General features: G+C 46.8%; 3 protein-coding genes across 3 annotated transcripts; 1 reads left to right on the top strand and 2 right to left on the bottom strand.

Annotated features, from left to right (window-relative positions):
• Positions 1-6: 6 nt before the first annotated feature.
• GATC (glutamyl-tRNA amidotransferase subunit C) lies at positions 7-2397 on the bottom strand. The gene is made up of 4 exons (XM_039321093.1): positions 2166-2397; positions 1703-1869; positions 889-992; positions 7-364 (listed from the first exon to the last, which is right to left on the bottom strand). Exons 1-4 carry the CDS (start codon positions 2262-2264, stop codon positions 303-305), a joined length of 432 nt encoding a protein of 143 aa, XP_039177027.1. The 5' UTR covers positions 2265-2397; the 3' UTR covers positions 7-302.
• TRIAP1 (TP53 regulated inhibitor of apoptosis 1) lies at positions 2301-4126 on the top strand. Its single transcript, XM_039321094.1, has 2 exons — positions 2301-2495; positions 3661-4126. The coding sequence occupies exons 1-2, from the start codon at positions 2343-2345 to the stop codon at positions 3742-3744; spliced, it is 237 nt and encodes a 78-aa protein (XP_039177028.1). The 5' UTR covers positions 2301-2342; the 3' UTR covers positions 3745-4126.
• A 3347-nt stretch (positions 4127-7473) lies between these two features.
• LOC120297932 (cytochrome c oxidase subunit 6A2, mitochondrial) lies at positions 7474-11491 on the bottom strand. The gene is made up of 3 exons (XM_039321173.1): positions 11333-11491; positions 9123-9262; positions 7474-7718 (listed from the first exon to the last, which is right to left on the bottom strand). Exons 1-3 carry the CDS (start codon positions 11430-11432, stop codon positions 7638-7640), a joined length of 321 nt encoding a protein of 106 aa, XP_039177107.1. The 5' UTR covers positions 11433-11491; the 3' UTR covers positions 7474-7637.
• Between the last annotated feature and the right edge of the window lie 5695 nt (positions 11492-17186).

Raw genomic sequence — 17186 nt, 5'->3', positions numbered from 1 at the left:
AAAATGTACCAGTAAACTTGTGCAAAATTTTAATGTGATCAGAATTCTTGTATGGGGTTTAAAAGAAGTTCTAGACATGTTCACACACCATGTTTGTGTTAAACTTAGTGTCAATGATACTCTTTCCTAATTACAGCTTTGTAATTAGTATTTTTGTTTTGGCTAAGCAACACCAGTCATTTCAGTTCCTGTTCCTCCCCCTCCCCTTCACATGAGGTACCCGATATAAAAATTTGATCTAGATAACAATACACAATGTGTCTAAAAGCAGTTGGTGATGGCATTTCAAGTCGAATCTTCTATTAAGAGTCTTCCTTGTGAAGAAAACTATTTCTCTCTTCTACCTTTGGCAGAGGGATGTTACCTAGTACAAACAAAAATTGGCAGGAATAAAATACTTTCGATAGTTTCGGTATTTTCTATTAGAAATAAAAATTGATGGTCATATTATGCGATATATCATTCAGCTACCAAATATATTATTTGATGAAGGAAAAAGGACTTGTTTCCAAAGAAACAAGCTTCAATTGTGCTCTTAATTGTAAAAATAAACTTCAAGGGCAACACCTTACTAATTTTAAACGGAAAATATCAGCTTTCAAGGATGTTCATTACACAGTTCTTTGTGTTGCTTCAAACACACTACTGACCAAATTGTACTCTGCAAAATAACTGAAATTAAGAACATGTAATATTGAATTCAATAATCTAGGCCGGTTCCCAAAAATACCAGAATGGTATTTCTTAGCAGAGATACAATATACCCACCATTACTGCCTCCTATATAATGAAATTAGATGCTAAGTTCTCTTCTGCATTCACATTGTAAACAAAGTGTTTAAAATTCTACAACATGGATTTCCCTGCACGCGCCCTGCAAAATGTTACCTGGTGGAGCTATGAAATATCCTTCAACTGTCTTGGCAGCCTTCTTCAGGAGTTCCTCTGCGCAATTCCCTTCTGAGATATCATCTCCTCTGAGATAGAGATGCCTGAGGAACACAAAATCATTCGCCATCAGCCTGCCGGCAGCTCTCTGCAATGTTTTCCCCTTCAAGGCCAGGAGAAATTATGCAGCTTGCCAAGCCTAGCAAGAGCCCTGGGCGCAAGGCGGCCCCGCTTTTCATCAGAATGGGGAAGGATTCAGCAGGAGCAACAGCTTTGCTTCGCCGGCCTTTTGCCTGCAAAAAGCATATAAGGAACGGCTGCTGGAATTGGGGATGTCTAGCTTAATGAAGAGAAGGACGAGGGGGGACATGATAGCAGTGTTCCAGTATCTCTGGGGCTGGCCCAAAGAAGAGGCAGTCAAGCTATTCTCCAAAGCGCCTGAAGGCAGGACAAGAAGCAACGGCTGGAAACTAATCCAGGAGAGAAGCAACCTGGAACTAAGGAGAAACTTCCTGACAGTGAGAACAATTAATCAGTGGAACAACTTGCCACCAGAAGCAACACTGGAAGTTTTTAAGAAGAGACTGGACAGCCATTTGTCCGAAATGGTGTATAATTTCCTGCCTGAGCAGGGGGTTGGACTAGATGACCTCCAAGGTCCCTTCCAACTTTATTATTATTATTACTACTGTCAGCTGCTTCTGAAGGGGTGATGATGAACAGAACTAAAATCCGCCTGGCTGTCCCGGTGTTGGGGAATCCTGAAAGTCGGAAACCGTCGGGTGTGTGTGGGTGTGTGTGTCCTGATAGTCACCTGCCTTCCAGCACCGACTCCATAGGCTCGACCCCATCGGTGTTCACGGCTTGAAGCTGCTCGGCAAACGCCACCGCGCTCTCCAGGCGGCGGACGCCCTCCCAGTTGCGGAAGTCCACCAGCGCCAGCCGCTCCAGGTGATCCAACAACTCCAAAGTAATTTTGGTCTGCTGGACACACAATTTGTTTGTTGTTCTTCAAATAGCGCAAAGAAATCCCGGCAAGCTACGGTACCGCGCGGCCCCTTGGACCGCTAGGCGCTCAGAAACGGGTCAGAGAGGAAATCGGGGGGACAATGGGGCGATTTTTTCAGGCGCCGCCCGGAGAGCCCCCCCCCCCAGGACAACGGAGAAGCCGGGCTGAAGCCCCGCGGCGGAAAGCGGAGCTGGAGAACGACCCCCCCGGGGGTCCCTCCGCACCCCCAAAGCGGCAGAGCCCGGCGGGCCTAATTGTGCCCACTCACCCGGCCGGACCCGGCGTCCCCCGCCGAAGAGGCGCCCCTCCGCCCGAGCGCAGCGCGCAAGGGGCTCCAGCCCCTCCGGGCCCAACTGCCGGCGAGCATGAGGACGCGCCGCTTCCGCTTCCGGCGCCGACGCGGAAGTGACGTGAGTCCGCGTCCGGCGCGCTGCGTCAGTCCGCCATGAACAGCGTCGGCGAGGCCTGCACGGAGCTGAAGCGCGACTACGACCAGTGCTTCAACCGCTGGTTCGCCGAGAAGTTCCTGAAGGGGGAGGCCGGCGCCGAGGGAGACCCCTGCGTGCAGCTCTTCAAGCGCTACCAGCTCTGCGTCCAGGTGAGGGACGAGAGGCCGGGGCTGCTCCCGGGGGGCTTCCCCGCCAAGGAGAAGGGAGCTTGGTCGCCGGAAGACGGGCGGACTTCAACTCCCAGAATTCCTCGGCCAGCAAGTAACCGAGGCTGGGAGAAACTCCGCCGAGGTTCTTCAGGGTCTTTCAGCGGGCGCCTCCCTTGGAAGCGAGTTGGGGCGCCAGCCTGCAGCCGGGCCCTTTGCCTTGGCTAGGGGGGGGAATCGGACAAGCAGAGGCTGCCCGCTTAGGGGGTGCTGCACTTCGGGCTCCCCTGAGTCACGGCTTCCGGTTTCCTCAGGTGGAGGTTTCTGAAATGTGGTTGCCTTGTGGAAAAAGTAAAAGAACTTTTAAAAAAATACAGGACTTTTACGAATTCCAAGGGTGAAACAGAGAGGTTTTATTTTTGCGCAAAGGTTCAGAAGCGATTAACAGTCAGCAAATTTCTGAACAAGGGAGAGGGTTCAAAACTACAGTTTTTTATAGTTTTCCCTTTCTAAGGAACAAAGGGGGATAGAGTCAGTGTTTCTCAACCTTGACCATTTTAAGGCATGTGGACTTCAATTCCCAGAATTCCACAGCCAGCAATGCTGGCTGTGGAATTCTGGGAGTTGAAGTCCACATGCCTTAAAATGGTCAAGGTTGAGAAACACTGGCATAGATGGAATCTTACACTGTATAATTTTCAGTTAGTTTCTCACAGGCATGCAATGAATAGAAGGTCTCACTTTTGTACAATGTTTTTAAATACGCATTAGGTCATTCACACAGCTTTTTGCTAACACTGCTTTCTTCCGGGAATTATGCTGACACATCATTTTGCTTTTAGTGATTTCTTTCATTATCATCATTATTATACTTCATTTTTATTCTATGTTATTCTATTTCGTTCCACTTTAGTTGGGGGTCGGTGGCTCATCCTGTCCTGCCCACCCAGTATCGGGAGCGGTTATTAAAAGGTTGCCAAATGCCTCGTGGAAACGGGGGGGGGGGGACGAAGGAGGGCTCTGCTTGCAAATCTGAAAACAAATTATGCTCCTTTTCTACAGTTTGGTCATTTATCTTGAGGTTGTCCCGGACTTTTAGTGCTTACGATAGGTTTTTTTTGAACCTCCTTGACATCTTAAGAATATCCTTCGTTTATTTCCCTTTCAGAAAGCTATTAAGGAGAAGGACATACCCATCGAAGGCTTGGAATTCATGGGCTCCAGCAAAGAAAAATCTGAGAACTCCTCATAAATCTGATGACACCTGCAACCCCCCTCCCCCAAAGACAATGAAAAAGGCAAACTAAAATGAACTGGCTGCCAAACAAGGAACTCACACTAATATTGCTAATGTGGGTGGGGAGATACAGGGTGCTGTTTCCTTGCGAGGTTTGTCTCATCAATCTAGTGACAGCTGCTTCATTTCCATTGTTACTGGGAAAGGTTTCATCACCATTGCCTGTGTACAGTCATGTGAGAAAGTAAATGCCCCTATTGAAATTTTTGACTTGTTCAACATAGATACTTGAACTTCCACAATAATGATAAAAAGGACACAATATAACATATCATGCGCTATTTAAATCTTGTGGACCATTGTGAATTTAAATAAACAAATGCAAATTTTGCATGTAGAAAAAATATGCCCGTTTATTTAAGTATGCCTCAAATGCCTAAAAATAGGGTTTTAATTGAGTAGAACATTGTTGGAATCTTGGCGGAAGCTGTCTTTTTAAAACAACACCCTGTGTTGCTGAAATGTGTGGCGTCATCATGCTTAACTTGAAAGAATGCTCGGAGGCTTTCCAAAAAGTTAAAGCCAATGAACCTGGAAAGGGGTTTTCAGAGATCACCAAACAATTGAGCAGCAATCATTCCAATGATTATCCACAAGTGGAGAAGGTTTCAAACAACAGCCAATTTGGCCAGGCATGTGGTGGTCAGTGACCAAATAAAATGACTCATTGTCCATCCTAGGGTGTCCCTTTAGCTTCAGCCCAAGCATAATGCAAGACCCTGAAAGAAATCCCTAAGAACCTCAGAATTTTGACACATGACCCTCTTCACTATTGATGTTAAGGTGTATGACTCTACCATTAGAATGAAGCTGCACAAATTAAATCTATATGGGAAGTATGCCAGGAAACATTTGCCCTCCAGAAACACCATTAGGACAAGACTATTTTCCTAATGAACACCTAGATGTTGTGGCCTGCGACCAGTTCTGTGGACAGAGGTTTTTCTGCGGACCGGAGAGTGTGTGGTTTTGTGTGCTGCCTGCATCCCGCGGATGGGGCTTTGCTTGTTTGCACGGCCTGGTTTCTGGCATACCGCAGCCCGGTGCCAGTCCATGGACCGGGGGGTTGGGGAACCTTGGTATAAAGATCCCTCACACAGGCCAACAATACAGCCACATACTAATACTGCACTTTGGTTATAGTTCAAAAGTTCAAAATGAGTGAAATAAGTATTTGACCCCTTCGCAAAACATGACTAGTACTTGATGGCAAAACCCTTGTTGGCAATTGCAGAGGTCAGACGTTTCTTGTGCTTGGCCACCAGGTTTATACACACCTCAGGAGGGATTTTGTCCCACTCCTCTTTGCAGATTCTCTCCAAGTCATTAAGGTCTTGAGGCTGATGTTTGGCAGCTCAAACCTTCAGCTTCCTCCAGATTTTCTATGAGATTAAGGTCTGGAGATTGGCTAGGCCACCCCAGGACCTTAATGTGCTTCTTCTTGAGCCACTCCTTTGTTGCCTGTTGTCTTGGCCGTGTGTTTTGGGTCATTGTCATGCTAGAATACCCATGCACGACTCATTTTCAATGCCCTAGCTGAGGGAAGGAGGTTCTCACCCAAGATTTGATGGTACATGGCCCTGTCCATTGTCCCTTTGATACGGTGAAGTTGTCCTGTCCCCTTAGAACAGTGATTCTCAACCTTTCTAATGTCGTGACCCCATAATACAGTTCCCCATGTTGTGGTGACCCCCAAGTGGGTGTGGCCACCAATAAGAGGGAGTAGGACAGCTAGGGAAAAGGGAAAAAAATGGCGGACAGCATGGCTTGGTGACCCCCATGAAATGGTCATTTGACCCCAAATGGGATCCCGACCCACAGGTTGAGAACCACTGCCTTAGAAGAACACCCCCAAAGCATAACATTTCCACCTCCATGTGGTGTTCTTGGAGTATGGGCAGCATTCCTCCTCCTCTAAACACGGTGAGTTGATGCCAAAGAGCTCAATTTTGGTTTGACCACAACACTTTCACCCAGTTCTCCTCTGAATCATTCAGGTGTTCATCGGCAAACTTCAGATGGGCCTCTACATGTGCTTTCTTGAGCAGAGGGCTTTGCGGGCACTGCAGGATTTCAGTCCTTCACGGCGTAGTGTGTTACCAATTGTTTTCTCGGTGACTATGGTCCCAGCTGCCTTGAGACCATTGACAAGATGCCCCCTGTAGTTCTCGGCTGATTCCTCACCGTTCTCATGATCATTGAAACTCCGCGAGGTGAGATCTTGCACGGAGCCCCAGACAGAGGGAGATTGACATTTTGTGTTTCTTCCATTTGCAAATAATTGCACCAACTGTTCTCACCTTCTCACCAAGCTACTTGGCGATAGTCTTGTAGCCCATCCCAGCCTTGTGTAAGTCTACAATCTTGTCCCTGAACATCGCTGGGACAGCTTTTTGGTTTTGGCCATGGTGGATAGTTTAGAGTCTGATCGATTGCTTCTGTGGACAGGTGTCTTTTATACAGGTAACAAGCTGAGATTAGGAGCACTCCCTTTAAGAAAGTGCTCCTAATCTCAGCTTGTTACCTGTATAAAAGGCACCTGGGAGCCAGAAACCTTGCTGATTGATAGGGGATCAAATATTTCACTCATTAAAATGCAAATCGATTGATAACTTTTTTGAAATGCGTTTTTCTGGATCTTTTTGTTGTTATTCTGCCTCTCACTGTTAAAACAAACCTGCCATTACAATTACGGACCACCAAGATTACTGTAGGATGCAATCGCATTCCACAGCTATTTATCACATTGTAAATTTTTTCAAGCAGCACTGGATCACAGATTTGAAAGCGACTTCAGGGGTCCTGAAGTTCATCTGCTTGGTACAGGATTTGCAAAACAATTTTGGACAGAGGGTTCTTCACTCTCTGTTAAGACTTCTGGCAAAGGGAAACTTTAAAAAAAACTATTAGATTGGCTGATAGCTGTGATAATCGAGAAATTCCTCCGAATATCTGATCCTCCGAATCTAGTTTCACTGTACTGATTCTGGTTCTGAGCTCAGGGGTATCAAGCTTCAAGTCGGTCCCCTCTTTTATATGACAATGGTTTACAAATCTGAAGCCTCCTATCATATTTTCCCTCAGTTTTTCTTTCTTTCTTTCTTTCTTTCTTTCTTTCTTTCTTTCTTTCTTTCTTTCTTTCTTTCTTTTTTTTGTAAGATAAACTCACCTAGGTCTTTCAACTATTCCAAAGGCTTGGCAGCTCTCCTCTGAATTTATTCCAGTTTTCAGTGTCTGTTTTAAATTGCAGTGCCTAAACTGGGAAGAATATTCTAAGAGAAAAGCAGGGACTTCCGCAATGTGGATTCTATGTTCCTGTTAATGCATCTCAAAACAGCACTTGCCCCTTAATAACTGCACTACCCAAGTCAGGTCTAAATATTGCTGAAAGAATTAACCATGGCAAGATGAATAATGCTGCTTTCTCTAAAATGACAGGTTACTCATTTTCTTGTCAGTTTCCTTACTGGAAACGTACTTCTTCAGAAAACAATTTGTTCTAATTCCAAGCAATCTTGACCAGTATCCGTTTGTATCATTTATCTTAACAAACTGAGCCCATTGCTTTCCTGCAAAAACAGTGCTATTTAATTTTTCATCTACGAAGCTCAACAATGCCCTCCTTTGAGATAGGAAAAAGGCACTGATACAAAGTTTTTGTTAAAAAAAAGAATGAATGGAAGATTTGGCTAGAATATTTTTATTTCAGGAGACTTCTACAGGAAAAACATCAACTGTGAGAAGTCAGAATAAACAATATAGCATATGCAGATTATGGTCCCAGCTTCAATTCTGGTCCAACTACTTTTAATGGTCCATGCTGTGGCTGTGGTCCACTTGCCTAATGGTCACTCTTCATAGCCAGTTGGAAGTGCATTGACATGCGGGTTATGGAAAAGAGTATGGTTCCCATCGCCCCAAGGGAAGGGCTGCAAAGAGAAAAGAGATGGTAGTTTTTAGCTTCCTAAATTACACAAATTAAGATCTCTATAATGGCTTTTTGACCAGTAAAGCGGCAGTAGCTAGCCAATATTATCTCAAAAAGCTAAACCTGGTCAGATGCAGCTCGTACAGAGGTGGGGGACCACTAGAAAAACCCCAGGTTGTAGACTAGACTGAGAAGTCAAAAGGGGGGGGGGAAATATCAGAAGGCAAACTGCTTCCCCAATGCAGCCAAGAAAACTGTATGGATATTTTCAAGAGATTCCAGGGATCAAACTTTATTCCAAGGAGCCTTAAGTATGGTAGGTGATTTTTAAAAATAATTTTCAAACATCAATTCTTGAAGATGTTGGCAAGCTGAATGTGCAGAACAATAGTTTTGTTTGGCAATAATGCAAGGATTTTTTTTTTTAAAGTTGGCATCCACTGTGGTATATCAGAAATAAGTGGACCTTTTTCTCTTTTTGTCAATGTGGCTCAGAGACAGCAATTGGTCCAATGAAGATCATGCACAAGGGCTATATGTACAATAAATCAACAAACTGGATGAGAAACGGATTTTCCTGTAGTTGAAGCTCACTTCTCATCAAAATTTAATTGTGAACTTTATATAATTGCCTCACCCTTAAAATTTGTTGTGATCGATAAGAGTTCAGGATGCTATAAATAACTATAACCAGTTTCCCAATAGGCAGGCAATGTAATTCTCATCCCATTTTAAAACCCAAGTGTAGGAGAGATTGTTATAAGAAGGGAAATACAAAAAGTCCTCCACTTACAACTGTTCATTTAGTGACCATTTGAAGTTACAACAGCACAAAAAAAAGTGACTTAAGTGACAAAGTGACCATTGTTCACACTTATTTTCAGTACCCCCATGGACAGGTGATCACAGTTCAGACACTTGGCAACTTGAGGACCCAGATTGTTGGGGGCAATGTAAATATATATATACATTGCTTACTGGTGTACACCGCTTAGAGAGTGCTTGCACTTAAAGCGGTATATAAGTCTCATAAATAAATAAATAAACTGACTCATGTTTATGACGGTCGCAATGTCCAAGGTTTGATCATGTGATCACCTTTTGTAAACTTATGACCGGATTCATTTAACAAGTTACTAACTTAACTGCAGTGATTCACTTAAGAACTGTGGCAAGAAAGATTTAAAATGGAGCAAAACTCACTTAATAAACATCTCACTTAGCAACAGTAGTCTTGGGCTCAGTTATGGCTGTAAGTCGAGAACTACCTGTATTAGATGAGAAACGATGGACGTCCAGGCCATGCTTTTGGGATCTGAACCTAAACCTCAATTTCCGCATCCGTCTGCAAATGACTCCCAACAGTCAGCACAGAACAAGTCTAGAAACAATGCAAATTCAGTACCTTGGTCCGGATGTAAAGATGCTTGTAAGGAATAAATTCTGGCCTTTCATGATGCTTTTCTTTTTTCAGGTAGCAATTTAGCTGGCAGAGAGCCACGGCAGGAAGAGCAACCACAAAAGACAAAATTTTCCATATACGATCTAATTGATTGAATTCAAACACAAGCAGAAAGTCAAGAAATGTTCTCTCTTTGCAATGAATGAAAACACAGGACCAATAGAATCAACTATCCGAGCCTTTTAATTCAATTTACAGACAGTGCAATGACAAATTGCTGCAGGACAGCTTATAACTGAAATGAAAATGGACCAATAGGAGAAAAAAGTGCAAGGTGCTAATTAGTTTGGAGTTACTTTTTGATTATAGAGTGGCCCAATTCAGAAAAAGATTTTAAGCTAAAATTGGGCTGCTTTGTGCTTTAGCGTTTTCCGCGGCTTGGCCAGGACCTATTTTTAGTTCCTACACGGCAATTCAACAAAAACACATCTGCACTAGGAAGTCCGAAGCTGAAGACTTTCTGCTGCAATAACTTCCTGATGCTTAATGCGAAGATAATTTTTTCTCCACCCCAGCCCCTCCTTTCTACTACCATTTCCGGAATATTATCAGCAAAAGAAAAAGAGCAAGGCCGACACCACGAGAAGAAATTTAGGTAAAGAGTTACGGTTAGTGTCGGTATTTTACAAATAGATGTACTAAAGATCAGTCTCAAAATAGTAATTCCTGGAATAAAGATACTTCTATAACTGGAATCACTACATCTTTATCTGTGTAATTTAGCGTCTCACATTTTTCCCATTTTATGTTAGATTTCTTACAGCCAGCCCACTCCCAAATAGTCTGCAGTGCGTGCTGTGAAATGCTTCCTGTTTTAATGAGGGTTTTTTGGGGGGAGGCCCTAAATAGCTGCGTAAATATAACAGTGAGAGCCTGGAACCCCCACAGAGCGCATCCCTGGATGGCAGATTGGGGGCCCCTAACCATTATGGCTTTTATGCTGTAATGGGTAATGGCAGGTTGGAGGGAATCAAATACCTCCCGTGGACTAATAGGCCTGGTGAGTGGCAGCTGGCTCCCCAGTATCGACTGAAGGCGGAGACCATATTGGTTGGAACGGATTCAGAAGAACAGCACACGGTGTGGTGGCAGCCACTTGAACAGCGTGTGCACAGCGGTGTAGAAAGCAAAGGGAAGACTACTACACTATATATTTCCCAGGAAAATCATGTTACTAGCGGCAAAACCTAACAATGGCCCCGAGTAAGGGCGCCCCTTAAATGGGGCAGGGGTGCTAAGAATCTCCCCGTCTGCTAAAACAGGATAGCCAACATGATCGCCAATGTCCGATAACAGATATGGCACAAGAAGAATATAACACAACAAACGGTACCTGGGAGGCTTGTTTTGGTGCAATGGCTATATTCACATACACACACACAAGAACTGGTTTACTGCATTAACCCATTTCCCAGATTCAATCCACTCAACCTCGGACTAGCTCCTTGGGCTGTTTGCACAACCTGCCAAGTTGTGAAAAGCTCAGTGCACCGTCCAGAGCAGTGATTCTCAACCTGTGGGTCGGGACCCCATTTGGGGTTGAACGACCATTTTACGGGGTCGCCAAACAACGCAGTTCGCCATTTTTTCCCCCTTTTCCTTAGCTGTGCTACTCCCTTTTTTCCTATTGGCTTTTGAAAGCCAATAGAATAGACTCTCTTGAATAGAGTCTAATTCTATTGGCTTTCAAAAGCCAATAGGAATTGTCCGGGCTGTCTCTGCCCTTCTGACCCCACGGTGCTGCACCAGTTGAGTAGTCCTCGACTTACGACCGGTTGAGTAGTCCTCGACTTACGACCGGTCGGGGGTCGCGGCATTAAAAAGGTTGAGAACCACTGGTCCAGAGGCTGACCCAGAGGCGCGTCCGAAGCCCGGCTCCGGAAGGCGCGGTCGAGGGGCAGCGCGGCCCTCGCCCAGGCCTCGAGTCTCAGGCACCCCCGGCCACGCAGGGCGTCGCCCTTGGGCTGCCTCCGGGAGGCGGGGAGCGGAATCTCCGGCCGCGGTTCGCCTAGCGGGGATACTCGGGCGTGCAAATGGGCGTCCCAGCTTCTCTGGGGGGCGCCTGGCCCACCGCGCCCCGCCTGCAAAGGCCCCGATAGGAGGAGGGGGAGCGAGCGCAAGGTCACCCGGTCAACCAGCCCGTCTCCACGCACCGGCCCCGTGGTGCTTCTCCTCCGCCGCCGCCGTCGACAGAGCCCGCTTCCAGCCCCGACCGGCCCCCAGCCGCCGGGAGAGACTGCCGAGCGCCGCCATCGCCTCCTTCTCCTGCGTCCTCAGGAGGGTCGCTCGGAAGCGGAAATAGAGGGGCGGGCGGCGCGGATGGTGACGTCACGGCCCCGCCAAAAAGACGCGCCCTGGAGCTACGTAGACCTTGGGAAGAAGAGTCGCGCGCAAGCGGGCTGCTTCCGGGTTCCTCTCGAGGGCGGCTGGGCGGGGCTCTGAGCGGCAAGAGCCTCCGATTTCAAGCTCGGAAGCTCAGCCGTGAGCCCCGCTGAATAAAACCACGCATGCGCGCGAAGCTACGCAGCTCGGCGAGTCCGTGGCTGCGAAGGCAGCGGCTGCATCCCGCAAAGTGGCCGAGTCGGTCTCCGCTCGGCCAAGCCAGCCGCGGAGCCTGCGGGGCGCTGGAGGTTGGCCTGAGCCTGGGCGGAGAGTCAGGCGTTTATATTTACTTTATTCAGTTTATGTAGCCGCTCATCTCACCTGCGGGACTCGTTTCGGGGGGGGGGCAGCTTTGCAAGAGCAGCCGGGCTGGAGACCTGTGCAGTCCTTGGTGCTCATCCGTCCGTCCGTCCATCCATCCATCCCTGTCTATTTCTCTATCCATCCATATCTATCTATCCATCCATCCATTTCTCCATCCATCCATATCTATCTCTCCATCCATATCTATCTATTCATCCATCCGTCTATCCATCCATCCAGCCCTATCCATCCATTCATCCCCGTCTATTTCTCCATCCATCCATCTCTATCTCTCTATCCATCCATATCAATCTATTCATCCATCTGTCTATCTCTCCATCCATCCAGCCCTATCCATCCATCCATCCCCGTCCCATCCATCCATCTCTATTTCTCCATCTCTATTTCTCCATCCATCCATCCATCCATCCATCCCTGTCTATCTCTCCATCCATCCATTCTATCTATCCATCCATCCGTCTATTTATCCATCCATCCATCCCTATCCATCCATCCATCCATCCCCGTCTATTTATCCATCCATCCATCCATTCTATCCATCCATCCATTTATCCATCCATCCATCCCTATCTCTCCATCCCTATCCATCCGTCTATCCATCCATCCATCCCCATCCATCCATCCATCCCCGTCTATTTCTCCATCCATCCATCCATTCTATTTATCCATCCATCCCTATCTCTCCATCCCTATCCATCCGTCTATTCATCCATCCATCCCCGTCTATTTCTCCATCCATCCATCCATTCTATTTCTCCATCCATCCATCCCTATCTCTCCATCCCTATCCATCCGTCTATCCATTCATCCATCCCCATCCATCTATCCATCCCCGTCTATTTCTCCATCCATCCATCCATTCTATTTATCCATCCATCCATCCCTATCTCTCCATCCGTCTATCCATCCATCCATCCCTATCCCTCCATCCATCCATCCATCTCTTATCTCCCTTCCGTCCATCCGCCCGTCTATCCACTTCAGAAACCGCCCGTCTCCAGGCCGGAGCGACAGTGGCCTCGCAGGCGTCTCCTGACCGAACCAGGAAGGCGGCGGCGCTGACGATGTTCCCCGGCTGGGTGGTGAGACGGCTGCAAGGCAGCAGCCACGACCTTGCCCCGCTCAGCCCGAACCCGGAGAGGCTCCTCGAGTAGCCGAGCTGAGGCGCCTCTCCTCAGCCGCTCCCAACCCCGCCGTTTCTCGGGGGGAAAGGCTGCTTTGCAAAGAACGGGGGGGGGTAACGGGAGCCCCCTGGGTCCCTGGAAGGTGCCGGGCCCAGGGCTCTTGGAGCAACTCCCGGGCCGGCCGGGGGACGGAGGAGCCGCCGAAGACTCTGCTGCTTGAGCAGGGGGGTGGACTAGAAGACCTCCCGGCCCCCTTCAACTCTTCCGTTCGCCTGCTCTTCTGTTATCCCGCTTGTGGGAGTCTTTCCGCACCTGGACGTCGCGCGGAGCTTCGGGCATCCTCGCAGCGAGGTGCCCCCGGCCGCGGCTCCGGGTTGGGGATCGCGGCGGGAGGGGAAGGCCAGGCCAGCTGCAGTCCCCGCAGGCTCCGCGCGATGGCCCGCTCGGCCCGCCCTTCCCGGCCCTCGGACGCGCAGCGCTGCGGGCAGCGGGAAGGCTCGGACCCCGGGCAGCCTCGGGTCAACGGGCAGCGCGGCAGACAGATAAATGACTGATCCGGCAGAGCTCTTTCAGGGGTTCTCAACCTTGGCAACTTTAAGACTTGTGGACTTCAACTCCCAGAATTCCTCAGCTGGCTGAGGAATTCTGGGAATTGAAGTCCACAAGTCTTAAAGTTGCCAAGGTTGAGAACCCCTGTTAGTTGGTGGTGTCGGCCTTTCTCCTCTTGCAGCTGGACTGGGGGGGGGGGGCTTGAGGCTCGCTGGTGCCTTCTTAAGTTTAGCAGGCAGGTCGAGAATCTACTCCAGGGTTTCTCACTCTTGGAGATGTGTGGACGTCAATTCCCAACCTGGCTGGGGCATTCTGGGAGTTGAAGTCCACACATGCTGGCTAGGGCATTCTGGGAGTTGAAATCCACCTATATTCCAAGTTACCAAAGTTTATAAAAAAAAAAACATTGCTCTACAGTTCTGCAGATTAGAAATAATAAATTCAAAGGACTCTGACACTATCAAAAGAAGCTCAAACTTTTTCGTCCCACCAACATTCACGCCGAAGTTGGGAAGATCTTTGAGGCTACCTACGCTTCAATCTTCTTTGCAGTCTATTTCACTTCTGGGGCTGGATAAATTCACCTGGACCTTTTATGGCTCATTGGTCTTAATATCCTATTTTTTATGCAATTCTGGAGTGAAAAACAAACAAACCTTGTTTTATCTCTTTTTGTTTCCAAGAATGTTTGGTGGATAGGGGAAAGTGAAAAAAAGTCAAGATAATGGTTGAAACTGCATATGGAAGAAACATTTTTTCTGTTTCAAACATCATCATGTGTGATAAGTAAAACAAAGGGGAAAGGTTTTCATCACAGTTATATCAAACGTCTTGGTGTTTTCTTCCCTCTCTTTCTTCAGCTACCATGTTCCTTCCACTGTTCTTTATTTATTAATAACTAATCAACCTTGTTTTGGCTTGGATCCTAAATAGGGTTGGGTCCCTTTTATTAAAGCTTATTATAATGCAATGAACAGATATTAAGGGAATAGGGCAAGGAAAAGAGAGGGAAGGGATGCAAGGTAAAATGGAAAGGAATAAATGGAAGTGATTTCCAACTTATAGTATGTATAAAACAGTTACAACCTCAGCTTTTTGCTTTGTGTATTTAGTACGTAATAGCCATTTCTATAACAAATTATTCATCAAAACCTAAGATCAAAGTTTCAATGTTTTCAATGTTTCAAGCATAGAGTTCAGAAGTGGTTTCCAAGCAGAAACAAAACAGAATAAGTTCTTCTTTAATTAGAACAGTTAATTTTGCCATCTCTGCTGACCTAGAAGACTCCTAGGAAAGGGAAAGGAATCCAGCCAGACCTCTAAAGTCCCTTCCAGTCTCGGTATTCTATGATTCTATGGTTAATCCCAGGACAACACCTCAAATTAGTTTCTATATTAGTGCAACAGTGGGAGATAAACAGACAAGCATATAAAAACACAGCCTTTCCAACAAGAGAGATATGGGAAATAAGTAAAAAGATAAACAAAAGAGACTTAGAAAGACCAAAACAGTGTAGAAGAATGCTGAAATATCAGAAGCACAGATCTTTGAGTGTTGAAACGTCCACGGAAAGAGCATTGGATTTGTACCAAGACATCCGTTTTTGCTTCGTTGCAATTTGCTATTTTTGTTGATGTCTCACTTCACCTGCACTCAGTCAAAATGTGCTTTTTTCCTATTTGTACTCTGCGCAGAAAATGTCATTCCTGAGATGTCCTAAAGTGCTGTGAATAAAATATACATTTGGGGTCTGCAGCGCTTCAGGATGAGGCAGGAAGGGGGCTAAGGAAGTGTGGGGATCTGATGGTCCATCCGTCTGCAAGTCCTGAAAGAGCCGCCTTGCCCTTGGTGTCCTGCAGTTTCCCTCCGCAGGTGGACTCTGATCCAACTCGAGGTGGGGGGGGGGCACAGGGTGGCCCAGGCTGCAGAATCCAAAGCACAGACATCTGAGATATTCCAGCTGTTGTCTCCTTCTTCCTACTCTGGGCAGCAGGCAAAGACTGTTTAATTTTGTTTGTTTGTTTGTAAGAATTTAAATAAATGTTTCCCAAACTCTCCCTTCAAGATGGGACAGGCAGCTGGCTGGCATCCCTGTGAGGTTGCCATGGCTTCCGCTTTGCAACTGGAATTTGGTGGGATGGCTTTGGGCAAATTTGAAAGGCAAATTGCTTAGAACAGTGGTTCTCAACCTCTGGGTCGGGACCCCATCGAATGACCATTTCATGAGGGTCGCCAAACAACGCAGTCCGCTATTTTTCCCCCCTTTTCCTTAGCTGTGCTACTCCCTTTTATTCTATTGGCTTTTGAAAGCCAATAGAAGAGATTCTCTTGAATAGAGTCTAATTCTATTGGCTTTCAAAAGCCAATAGGAATTGTCCAGGCTGTCTCTGCCCTGCTGAGCCTGCCAAAAGTCCCATTCTGCAAACGGTGCTGCACCAGTTGAGAAGTCCTCGACTTACGACCGGTCGGGGGTCGCGGCATTAAAAAGGTTGAGAACCACTGGCTTAGAAACAGTTTCTCCCTCTCTCTAAGATTAAGGGTGCAGGTTAAAAAGGAAGAAGCTGATGACTGAACAGATGAAGCGCGTATCAACTTACATTTTATAAATTTTGTTAACAGTAGGATGTTGCTATTAAAGGAAGCTTCTGGGTTAGATTTCAATATCTAAGAGGGGGAATAAGACCTTGACCTTTCATTTCTTGTTACTGAGCCAAGGAAAGGGTTATCAAAGCCAGTTGAAGAAAACATCACACCCATCTTCACATAATTTGCAACACCCAAAGAAATGCACAGTATTGCATTTGATGCACAGGAGCTACCAACTGCTCAGGCTGCTTTCCCACAACAGGTTCCTGGTCCCTCTCATGTTTGTCACCCAGCAAGAATTTATCAGCATCGTCAGAAAAATCTGTCTTGAGTGTTGGGAAACCATAGAAATGAGGGGCCATATTGGAGGTGCATACGTGGGCCAAGAGGCGGTGCAAGAACACCGAACTGCAGAAGCCACAACGGGAGAAGCGCCACGCGAGGCCTTCTGAAGTAAACCCCTAGTTCTGGGTTGACTGTTTTCCAGAACTGGGTTGATTCCTGGAGCCAGGAAAGGAGCTGGGCCCAAGAGCAGAGCAGAACCAGCTTTTCCACGAAGGAGAGACTCAATCAACAGAAGATTCTGCACTTAAGAGAGCAGTTATCCTGCTCCTCCATCCTGGGGGACAATGAGGCAATGTTGTAAAAGTTGTAGAGGGGAGAGGGGATGAGGATAGGAAAGGAGCGGGGATGCAGGAGAGGATAAGGGATGAGAGGAGGGGAGCGGAAGGGAGGGAAGTCCACAAATGTAGTGAGGTGAGTGTAACAGATGGATGAAGGAAGAACTGATATTTCAGTTTATTTTGACTTACCAGAAGTCCGTTGTAATTTGCTTTACATGTTTTTTTCTTATGCGTTGTAGGTTACATCAAAGACAAATGAACAGTCCTCAGGGGTTCATCTGTCTCCCCCTCTTTCCTGAACCTCCTTTTGTTGTTGTTGTTGTTAGTTGGGAAGTCGTATCCGACCCATCGTGACCCCATGGATAACGTTCCTCCAGGCCTTCCTGCCCTCTACCATCTTCTGGAGTCCATTTAAGCT

Source organism: Crotalus tigris, unplaced genomic scaffold (genome assembly GCF_016545835.1).
Source record: "Crotalus tigris isolate CLP2741 ecotype Arizona unplaced genomic scaffold, ASM1654583v1 scf7180000023720.1715460, whole genome shotgun sequence".
In the NCBI taxonomy this organism is placed as follows: Eukaryota; Metazoa; Chordata; class Lepidosauria; order Squamata; family Viperidae; genus Crotalus; species Crotalus tigris.
The sequence above is the reverse complement of the archived record's forward strand: the minus strand, read 5'-3'. Positions and strand labels throughout refer to the sequence as shown.